Source organism: Microcebus murinus, chromosome 15 (assembly GCF_040939455.1).
Source record: "Microcebus murinus isolate Inina chromosome 15, M.murinus_Inina_mat1.0, whole genome shotgun sequence".
NCBI classification, from domain to species: Eukaryota; Metazoa; Chordata; class Mammalia; order Primates; family Cheirogaleidae; genus Microcebus; species Microcebus murinus.
In genome coordinates, this window is record NC_134118.1 from 75532796 (window position 1) to 75544650 (window position 11855).

Genomic DNA, 11855 nt, shown 5'->3' on the forward strand with positions numbered 1-11855 from the left:
GACAGATTAAAAGTAAAGAGGTGGAGAATGGCATACCATACTAACATAACCAAAAGGAAGCTGCAGGAGCTATATTAATTCTAGACAAAAGACTTTTCAAAGCAAAGAAGATTATCGGGACACAAAGTGCCGTTACATAATGAGAGAGTGGTCAGTCCTCCACCCACACACAAGAAACCTGAATGTGCATGTGCCGAAAAGCAGAGTGTCAAGAGATAAGGAAAAGCTAACAGAAATGCAAAGAGAAGTAGCTGAATCCACTGGCACATCAGGACAGCGGCCGAGAGCTCCAGTGGGCGGGAAACCAGTGAGGACGGAGCGGAATGAGCGGCCCCGTCCACCAACGGATCCACCTGGCTTCTGGGGAACACTTAAGGCAACGGCAGCACGACACACACTCTTGTTACGCTCCCATGGAACATTCACCAAGACATACCACATTCTGGGCCACAAAACACACCCTAACAAATTCAAAAGAATAGAAATCATACAAAATACGCTCTCAGCCCACAGTGAAATTAAACTAGAAATCAACAACAGAGAGACAGCTAGAAAACCCCCAACATATTTAGATTAAACAACACACCTCTAAATAACACACGGGGCAAAGAAGAAGTCTCAAAAGGATTTTAAAAAATTTCAAACAAAATGAAAATGAAAACATAAATTTTCAAAATGTGTGAGATACAGTGAATGCAATACTTAGAGAAAAATTTATAACGTTGAATACGCATATGTGAAAAAAAGAAAGATCTGAAGTCAGTAATCTAAGCTTCACCTGAGGAAACTAGAACAGTAAAAAAAATAAATCTAAAGTAAACAGAAGAAAAGAAATAATAAAAATTAGAATAGAAATTGACGAAATTAAAAACAGAAAATCAATAGAAAAAAATCAATGACACCAAATGCCGTTTCTTTGAAAAGATCAATAAAATCTATAAGCATTAGCCAGGCTAACTAGGAAAAGCAGAGATCGACACAAATCACTAATATCAGAAATAAAAATGAGGCTATATCTACTGATCTCATAGACCTTAAAATGATAAAAATATATATGAACAACTCTCAGAACACACATTTGATGGTCTAGATGAAATGGATCAACTCCTCCAAAGACACACTGTACCCAAACTCATACAAAGAAAAATAGACAATCCGAATAGGCCAGTATCTATTAAAGAAATCGAATTAATAATTAATGACCTGACAAAACAGAAAGCCCTAGGCCCAGGTGGGTTCACTGGTGGACTCTACCAAACTTTTACAGAAGAAATACAATTATCTACAATTTCTTTCAGAAAATAGAAGCAGAAGGAGCACTTTCTAACTCATTCTATGATGACAGCATTACTTTAATACCAAAACCAGAGTAAGACATTACAAGAAAACTACTGACCATCATCTCTCATGAACATATGTGCAAGAATCTTCAAAAAACTATCAAATCAAATATAACATTGTATAAAAAGAATTATACTTTATGATTAAGTGATATTTATTTTTCATCTATGCAAGGCTGGTTCAACACTCTAATATCAATTAATGTCATCCATCACATCAACGGGCTAAAGGAAAACAATCATACGAATATATTGACAGGTGTAGAAAAAGCATTTGACAAAAAGCCCTATACCTATTCGAGATAAAAACTCTTAGCAAACTGGGAATAGAAGGGACCTTCCTCAGCTTGATAAAGAACATCAAAAACCTATGGCCAGCCTCATACTGAGGGGTGCAAAAGATCGGGAACAAGGAGAGGATTCCTGTCCACTCTGCACAGCACTGAGTGTTTCAAAAGAGAATAATTTTGACTTGTGTGCTTCCTTTTCAAGATTTAGGAATGTAGGTTAAAATGGTTCTACTTGACCAGGACCTCATAGGGCTGACCTGACAATTACATACATTAATAGATACAAAATAAATACAGTTCTAAGAATGCATGGGCAGGGGCAGTAGCTTCTAATGGTGAGGGAATGGAAAGCAGACAGCAATATTCGGGAATGTTAGTGAGAAGTGCTCCTTTTTTAGATGATTAGTGAATTTTTCTATAATTTAAGGCAATTTCTGTTGAAACTACTCATTTTCTTTTACTTCAGAATACACTTTTGCTTTTGGATTTTTCTAAATAAAACACAACAGCCAGGGAAGGGAAAACCTTAGTAATGGCCTTTTTCAATTGCACTCTGCCAGGGTCCTCAGACTCTACTTTTAAAGCATTTTGAGCTGTGCTCTTGCTCTGGCGAGCTCCAGTGGACAGCAAGCAATCACAGCCAAACCCCCTGAAATACTCAGCCTAAAACACTGACAAACGACAGATTACGATGGCCAAGATGAGTCCATATTCTGACCCTGAAGTTGCAATGATAGGAAAATTGAAACTGCAGTGAAGAAAACCTTTTCAGTGAACAGATTGCTGTGACCTGTAGTTTTAAACCAAAAATTGTACTCTGGAAGAAAAAGTTAATTTGCAGCTTTTGATTACCTTGTCTTTATATTTTTTCAGTGATGACTTATATTTTAAAAAGGCATAAAAGCGTTGCAAACTCCTAATGTCGACTTTAGAAAGCGTGCTCAAAGTTCTTTCTTGTTTTGCTAGGGGGCGCTGCCAGTGAGCGAAACAGGCAGGCAAGGCCCGTGGGGGCAGCCTGTCTTTAAAGCTAAGAGCTTGCTTTCTCATGAAGGCTTTGCGTGTCTTATGCAAACGTCTCTTTTATGCTGTCTCTGTTTATCTGTGTGCTCTTCAGAAGTCTTCTTAAAACAGGTTTTGTTTTGGGAGGCCATACGGATGGATGTTTCATACCTCCATATCATATCTGAGAGTTTAGATCTTTTAAAGGAAGACCCCAGTGATTTCCCTCCTTTTTTCTTTCTCTATTCTCTTTCTAAACTCTAGTCTCATTTATTATTAAGCACCTGCATGCCAGACTCCACGCTCTAGGAGTTCACCGTCTAGTCGGCAGCGGAGACAAAAGCTAGCTCAGTGCACAGAAGGTGGGGACTAGGAGGCAGGTGGGGCCAGGAGGCAGGTGGGGCCAGGAGGCAGGTGGGGCCAGGAGGCAGGTGGGGGCCAGGAGGCAGGTGGGGCCCGGGAGGCAGGTGGGGGCAAGGAGGCAGGTGGGGGCCAGGAGGCAGGTGGGGGCCAGGAGGCAGGTGGGGGCCAGGAGGCAGGTGGGGGCCAGGAGGCAGGTGGGGGCCAGTAGCAGGTGGGGGCCAGGAGGCAGGTGGGGCCAGGAGGCAGGTGGAGGCCAGGAGGCAGGTGGGGGCCAGGAGGCAGGTGGGGGCCCAGGAGGCAGGTGGGGGCCAGGAGGCAGGTAGGGGCCCAGGAGGCAGGTGGTGCCAGGAGGCAGGTGGGGGCCAGGAGGCAGGTGGGGGCCCAGGAGGCAGGTGGGGGCCAGGAGGCAGGTAGGGGCCCAGGAGGCAGGTGGTGCCAGGAGGCAGGTGGGGGCCAGGAGGCAGGTGGGGGCCCAGGAGGCAGGTGGGGGCCAGGAGGCAGGTAGGGGCCCAAGAGGCAGGTGGTGCCAGGAGGCAGGTGGGGGCCAGGAGCAGGTGGGGGCCCAGGAGGCAGGTGGGGGCCAGGAGGCAGGTGGGGCCAGGAGGCAGGTGGGGACCAGGAGGCAGGTGGGGGCCAGGAGGCAGGTGGGGGCCAGGAGCAGGTGGGGGCCAGGAGGCAGGTGGGGCCCAGGAGGAAGGTGGAGGCCAGGAGGCAGGTGGGGCCAGGAGGCAGGTGGGGACCAGGAGGCAGGTGGGGACCAGGAGGCAGGTGGTGCCAGGAGGCAGGTGGGGGCCAGGAGGCAGGTGGGGACCAGGTGGCAGGTGGGGGCCAGGAGGCAGGTGGGGGCCAGGAGGCAGGTGGGGACCAGGAGGCAGGTGGGGACCAGGAGGCAGGTGGGGGCCAGGAGGCAGGTGGGGGCCAGGAGGCAGGTGGGGACCAGGAGGCAGGTGGGGGCCAGGAGCAGGTGGGGGCCAGGAGGCAGGTGGGGGCCAGGAGGCAGGTGGGGCCCAGGAGGCAGGTGGGGCCCAGGAGGCAGGTGGGGGCCAGGAGGCAGGTGGGGGCCAGGAGGCAGGTGGGGACCAGGAGGCAGGTGGGGGCCAGGAGGCAGGTGGGGACCAGGAGGCAGGTGGGGACCAGGAGGCAGGTGGGGGCCAGGAGGCAGGTGGGGGCCAGGAGCAGGTGGGGGCCAGGAGGCAGGTGGGGGCCAGGAGGCAGGTGGGGACCAGGAGGCATGTGGGGACCAGGAGGCAGGTGGGGACCAGGAGGCAGGTGGGGGCCAGGAGGCAGGTGGGGACCAGGAGGCAGGTGGGGACCAGGAGGCAGGTGGGGACCAGGAGGCAGGTGGGGACCAAGAGGCAGGTGGGGGCCAGGAGGCAGGTGGGGGCCAGGAGGCAGGTGGGGACCAGGAGGCAGGACGCTGTGCGGCTGGCACGGGGGACTAGGTAGAGGCATCAGCGCCCACAGAAGGACTCAGGGAGGGAGGCTCATTTGAACAGACGCTTGAAAGAAGAGAATTTAGATGAAAAGTAGATGAGAGAAAAAAATGCCATAATTAGGCCAATTTATAGAGATGTTATAAAGAAATAAAATAAAAGCAGAGACATTTGAGGGAATGGCCAGAAGCTTGATTTGACTGGAAGTGGAAGTAGCAAAAAAAAAAAAAAAAAAAAAAAAAAAAAAAAAGAATGGCAAAAGTTAAAAAAAGGATGTTTTGTCCTAGATTGAAGTATTTATTTCAGTTTGGGATGTCATTTAGTGGTTGGTGACGAGGCATTTAAGGATTTCAGTGAAGCTTGTCTACACTAGATTTGCGACGTCTCAAAGGCAAGTCTGTTCACCATTCTTGTCTTCTTCCATCACTTTGCTTCTCGTTCCACTCCTTCGCCCGGGTTTCTGTTTCATGTGCGTCTGCCTTTTTAAGTCATCAGCTATTTTACACCCACAGTATAGTCTTCCAAGAAAGTCAAACGAAAGAAGTGGCAGTAAAAGCCGGGGGAGATGATGAGACTCACCAAAGCCTTGCAGGGCCGCCCCGAGCACCTGGGCGTCCAGGACGGGGTTGAAATCGGGCGCCGGGAAGATGGTCCCTTGCACCTGGTGGGAAGAGGCCACGAGAAGGAGACTGTCATGACGCACATCAAAGCCTTCAACACTTTTTACAGATAAATGAAACCACAAGTGTCTTCCGTATGTTGAAGTTACGACAAGACATACACACGAGTCTACCAAACAGACGCCCTGATTGTGTGAGCTGTAGAGAGCAGATCTGGTTGAGTTTATCTTACAATGTCCATTGGCCTCTGCCGTGTCACCCTCTATTTTTCAAACAGGAAGCCGTGACAATTGAACCAATAGTGGAAACATGCAGGAATCAAACTGAAAATATTTGTCTTTTTAACAAACAGTACGTATTTTCTTAGGAATTGGAGATTATATTTCAGGAACTGAGAAAAGAACTGTATTGGGGCAATTCCTGTCATTAACAGGAATTACGAGTGGCACTGGCCAACACAGCTTTTTTTTATTTTTATTTTTATTTTTTTTGCAAATAAGAGGCCCTAAAATCATATTAGAGAAAATTGATATGTTTGAATTTGGATTATGGGATTCACAAAAGTCTAGGTGGCGTACACAGGGCAGAGATTATTCAGCGGGAGCTCATGGCTGCAGAGGAAAACACGAATGCCTGACAGCCATTCCATTTCAGTTCTCTCTCTCGCCGATAATCCGATGGCAGAACATTTAAGGCAGCTTGTGGGCCCCGTGGTTTATTATTTGAGACGGAACCAGCCAGGACTAAGCACTATGGGGCCACACTCAGCACAACAGAGCTGTCGATTAGAGATTATTAATATTAAGCAGGGCAGCTCTCCCGTTTGTAGTCTGTGTGCCCAGAAACACTGGGGGGAAAACGCCTTCCCGCAGCAAGTGAGCCTCCTGGGCCTGGAGCAGGACTCAGACGTTCCCCGAGCTCTCCCGCAGCGACTCAGTCCTGGCTGCAGAGCGTTCCAGTGCCCAGCGTCTAGCAGTTGAAAATTACGTAGTTAATGAGAACGAGACTAAGCCATGATTTCTATTAATAGTTAAATGAATACACACACGCCAATAGCAAAATATTTATCAAAGGATTTGTAGAATTAGGAACATAAAACTGAGAATTAGATTCCGTTTGGATCCCATTTCACTGATATTAATGAACATAAAAGTTGTCTATCTAAAGCATACCAAAACCATATAATGATTGTGGGATGGCCGTATTTTCATACTTAGAAGTATAACTACGTTAGTGGCATGAAGCAGATTCTTTCAATCGTTATATTTATCACACTTATTGTTTTGCAGTAGGAAAACAAAACAGAAATAAATCCAACAGATAAACATGAATTAGCCCGGAGAAGAGGGTTTGGGGGAAAGAGCTGATCCCAGGTGACAGGGCGGACATTCACCCCAACCAGATGCGTGAACAGGTACATCACCTGCTAAAACCTGGTAGTTGAGGTGCATGAGATGCAAGATACAGAGTTGGGGGGTGGAGAGACAAGATTATTCTCAGACATCTAACAATTTTTAAGTAAGAAAGTGATACAATTTGATCTGAATTCCAGTGGTAACAATTTATAGCAATGTAAAGGGTAAATCAATACAGGCTGCAAGGGTGACTAATTTGGAATCCCATTGGAGATATAATGTAGACCAGCACTGAGGCAAATATTTAATAACATGTTTTCAATAAATATAGACTGCTTGGTTAACTGAATTTAACCCACTAATTTTGTGACACAAATTTTAACTTAAGCTAGTAACAGTAGTTTAACCTGCAAGTCAGAGACTGTTGTTTTGGGTGTTTTTCATAATTTATATCTTTAATGCAATGCCTTTTTTAATATACAGATTCCTATTTTGTTCTGGTCTCAGAACAAACTGGCAATTTTGAACAAGCGCACATTTTTTAATGTGACAATGAAAAATAATATGTGTGCATATATTAAGATTATTTTATTGTTATTGCTCTGAAAATGGATGGATTTAGAAATAGTATCACTTGTCTAAGGCAAAATAAATTCTAATGCCTGTCATTTCAATTTGAATTCTTACCACAAGTGAATCAAAACATCATCTTTGCATCTAGTCATTTATGAATTTGGGTTTTGACAGAGGAATAAAGAACCATCCCGTTTTTAGAAGATAGAACAAATAGCCACATAAACTTGCTATGCAGAAAAGCATGAGCACTTTGCACCTAAAATTTGTTTCTAGAAACTACCTCCCCCATCCCATGAATAGATTTCTTAAACTGACAGAAAGATTTCACAATGATCAATATTTGGGACCGAGTACAGACAGAAAAAAAGTCCCACACATTTTGTTCATGGAGTTGATAAAACTATTTTCACCATCTCATAGCCACAGGGACATCCGTAAATGCCTCGGATTCCATCGATTCGCAGCCAACCCGGCGGCCGGGACCCAGAAAGCCACAGCCTTCCAAATGCAGCCTCCCCAACCACCCGCATTCCAATCCTTTTTCCCAAGTGGCTTTTGAGCCACATGCACCTAGACAACCCGAGAACCTCGGGACGTTTAGAGTTTGACGTGTCAGCCCGTGGGGCCGACAGTCTGACCTGCGGCCCGGCTGGCCTGCGCGTTTCAGTGGGTGACGAGGCGTGTTTGAAGCGCCTTAGTTTTGGCGGAGCTGAGATCGTTAGATCTCTAGTTAATGTAGGATTTTTAGAGCCCTGAGACGAAATTCCACGGAGCTCTTTGGGATTCCCTTTTCGTAGGTTCCTTCCCTGGAGCCAGGCGCTGACTCAGCCTCATCCCTGGGGTCTAGAATGGGCCAGACCGGAACGGTCTACACTGCCTGAGGACCTGCAGCCACTGACACCCTCTGCCTCGTGTCTCCCTGAGTTGCTCCGAAGTCTCCCATGGCTGCAGACACAACCACACTGAGGGCGAGTTAACAGCACAGTGTCCTCTGCCTTCCCCTCCCACAGCCGACGAGCCCCTCGGCCCGGTTCCGTGGTCCTGTCCCCCGGTGGTTCCGTGTGACCGCCCTCCTTCCTCCCCCGCCTGGCCCCGTTCCACAGGCCTTCGCCGCTCCTCCTCCGTGTCCCGTCCAGCAAGCTGCCAGGACAGCCGTGCGCTGCGCTGCAGGTGGCTTTACCACCGTAACTGCAACATGAGACATGTGCTCAGCGAACGCAAGGGCAAAGGTGGTGAGTTATATCACAAAGTCCAACAGAATACCACGGAATCCGGAGGGAGGAGAGGATCTTCACGTGAGAAACGGGAAAGAGTTCAAGGGAAGGCTTTCTGGGGAGGGCTGTTATATTTGTTTTTGTGTGTGTGTGTAAAAAACATGTTTCCTATAAAGAATGTAAGCAATGCAGAAAACAATAAGAAAAAATTAAATCTCACTACTCGGAATTAGCAATCATAAACACTGAATGCTATAAAATTCGAAGGATAAATATTTTTAAAAGACAAAATTATTTTTAAACAACTTTTTGTTAAAGAAACAAATACATTCAATGAAGTACAAAATTTTAAGCATACAGCTAACTGAATTATTATATATGCTCTAAGGTATCTGTGTCCTAGATCAGGATAGAAAGCAAGAACTACTTTTTATGAGATGCAATTTGGGATAAATACTGCTTAAATCCAATGAAAAAAGATTAATGAAGAAATATCAAAAATTTTACTACATTAAAAAAATCCATTTTAAGCACTAGAAATATTATTCTTTAAAACATTACTTTCAGGTTAGGAGAAGAAATAACAAAAACATTAGGATTGGGTTGTTATATTTTGTGAACAATTTTCAAGTTTTAGATAGATCCAAATAAAACCATATCAAAGATGAGGATATTAATACTCCCACATTTCTCCTAATTCTCCTCTTCTCACTTTCAGTATTGTTAGGTGTATTATTAATAATATGATACCATCAAAATTTGTAACATTTATATTCTACTAGTATAACATTATCATAATGCCCACAATTATTGAGTATCATTTCAATAAACATATAGAAATACATTAATGGAATTAAATCTTATAACCAATTATTTTACTTAGGCTTTTGTGTACCTAAAGTGTTAATAAGTTCTTAACTGGGTTTTGCCAACAATCATTTTTTTCCTCCCAAGAAATGCCTATGAGTGATGTTTTATTTGAGGTGAAAATCTCATGTTTGATTAGATTGCAACAGGTAGAAGTGCATTATTTGGAAATTTTATGTTTCTTGGAAACCAGGTTTAATTTTATAAAAATAATGTTGCCATTTTTCACACCTGGGACTAGTTCTAGGACCAGAGCTTCACATCTTGATCTTTCTCCTGTGAATCGCATATATATGAAGGTTCATGTATATATTTAATGTTCCTCTGAAATTCCATCTCTCCTAAGTGCTTTCTGGTCGCCACAGCTAAAAAAAATTCTCTCTCAGGAGTGGCTGTAACAGCTGCCCCTCACAGAGCTTCAAGCACCGCACAAAGCTCCGCTCGACGGCACCGCATTCACCCTCAGAGCCACCAGTATTCACCCTCAGAGCCACCCGTGGTGTCAGCGGCGCGTAAATGCCAGCACCCAGGCTCAGCGAGGCTGGGAATTCACTAAACACATCCCTACTTCTGGAAAAATGCTTGCTTTCCTGATCCCTGGCTGGTGTCACCCTGCATGAAGAATGGCACCAGTTTCTAGTGTAATGCCTATGCCATAGTGGACGTTTTTTTCCTTAGTTGTTGGAACATTTGATAGTTGCATATGAATTGGACTTCCTCTAAAACAATAATAAACAAAATACGATAATTTAAAATAGTGCCTTTTGTTAATTTAAGGTTAATAAAACTCTCATACACATCTGATTCAGTAGCACAGACACTGAAACTTCCAGTTTTTTTTATATATAAGTAAATATATTTTTTTGGCAGGGGATCTGGGGATACTAATTACTGATTCTTTAATTTGTTTTTTCTGTTATCCTGCTTACTGAGGAGGCTGTAGTATTCACATCGCACCTCTAGCTCTGTCAGGGCGAGTGGTCCCTGGCCTACCGCTTACCGTCACTGCGCATCAGAAACGGCTGGAAAGGAGCGGTTCTGAGAAAGAGGCAGGAATGCGGTGATTTTGTCCAAAATCTCCAAGCTGGTCGCACACTTCTAGCATCAGTCTTTGGGTTGCACTCATGCCCGTCAGCAGACTGCTGGATAGTGGCTTCTTTGCAAAACAGAACCCCTTCCTTCTGCACCTGTTCCACCCGCATGGAGTGCAGCCGGCCCAGCGTTTCCGACCCAGCTCGGACGCCACCTGTGCCGTGAGTCTTTCCAGATTCTCTCCAGTGTGGTTCGTGTCATTCGCGCTGCATCTCTGCTGCACGGGGCGCTCTGCTTTTGGCATTTGTCTTTACCTCTAAATTTTAAACCTCTGCGGGCGGGTCCCTGTCTTTTCCTGCTTTCCAGAGCGTCTAGGGTCGCGCCTCAGACGTGACGAGAGCTCAAGGAACATTTAAAGTGTAAACATCTATGTACCACAGTGACGTTGTTAGTTTACCCAGTAGTTTTACAAATTCACTCTTCATACAGCAGGCTCTGCTGGAGGCATTTCCACCCGCGTTTCCTTGGTAATCCCCTCAGCGGTCTTGCGGGACCGACATTTATTCCGCGAGGGAGGAGGTTGTGAGGCTGAGTCAGTTGTCCGAAGCCACACAGGTACGTGTGCCATGACGCCAGCACTCAGGCCCAATTCAACTTCAGGTTAGTGCCCTTTCCATCACAGCTGTAATTCGTGTGAAATAAAATAACATGCACTATGCGGGCTTTTTTTTCTTAATTGTTGCAAGGGGAAAAAAATTTCCATTTGCAAAGGACCCGACAGGTAGAAACAAAATGTTAAAAGCATGAGCTCTTATTTTTATGTCAGTTCAAAGAGAAAGAAGAAAGCAGTGTGTGTGCTTGTGTGTGTGTGCGTGTGTGGCTGTGTGTGTGTGTGAGAGTGAGTATGAGTGAGTGTGTGTGTGTGAGTGTGTGAGTGAGTGTGAGAGTGAGTATGAGTGAGTGTGTGTGAGTGTGTGTGTGAGTGTGTGAGTGAGTGTGTGTGAGAGTGAGTATGAGTGAGTGTGTGTGAGTGTGTGTGTGAGTGTGTGAGTGTGTGTGTGAGAGTGAGTATGAGTGAGTGTGTGTGAGTGTGTGTGTGTGAGTGTGTGTGAGAGTGAGTATGAGTGAGTGTGTGTGAGTGTGTGTGAGTGTGAGTGAGTGTGTGTGTGAGAGTGAGTATGAGTGAGTGTGTGTGAGTGTGTGTGTGTGAGTGTGTGAGTGTGTGTGAGAGTGAGTATGAGTGTGTGTGAGTGTGTGTGAGTGTGTGAGTGAGTGTGTGTGTGAGTGAGTATGAGTGAGTGTGTGTGAGTGTGTGTGAGTGTGTGTGTGTGTGTGAGAGTGAGTATGAGTGAGTGTGTGTGAGTGTGTGAGTGTGTGTGAGAGTGAGTATGAGTGAGTGTGTGTGAGTGTGTGTGAGTGTGTGTGTGTGTGAGAGTGTGTGTGAGTGAGTGTGTGAGTGTGTGTGTGTGAGTGTGTGTATGTGAGTGTATGTGTGTATGAGTGTGTATGTGTATGAGTGTGTGTGAGTGTGTGTGTGTGAGAGTGAGTATGAGTGAGTGTGTGTGTGTGTGAGTGTGTGAGTGTGTGTGAGTATGAGTGAGTGTGTGTGAGTGTGTGTGTGAGTGTGTGTGTGTGAGAGTGAGTATGAGTGAGTGTGTGTGAGTGTGTGTGAGTGTGTGTGTGAGTGTGTGAGTGTGTGTGTGAGTGAGTATGAGTGAGTGTGTGTGAGTGTGTGTGTGAGAGTATGAGTGAGTGTGTGTGAGTGT

At 45.6% G+C, this 11855-nt stretch overlaps 1 protein-coding gene across 1 annotated transcript in view; it reads right to left on the reverse strand.

Moving 5' to 3' along the window:
* The window catches only part of ANXA10 (annexin A10), a 40704-nt gene extending 29987 nt beyond the window's left edge, over positions 1-10717 (reverse strand). The window contains exons 1-4 of the mRNA XM_076010761.1: positions 10577-10717; positions 10051-10079; positions 7960-8164; positions 5005-5086 (exon numbers count right to left, since the gene is read on the reverse strand). Coding sequence (XP_075866876.1) covers positions 5005-5086; positions 7960-8164; positions 10051-10079; positions 10577-10717 — 457 coding nt within the window. The remainder of the gene's footprint in view (positions 1-5004; positions 5087-7959; positions 8165-10050; positions 10080-10576) is intronic.
* Between the last annotated feature and the right edge of the window lie 1138 nt (positions 10718-11855).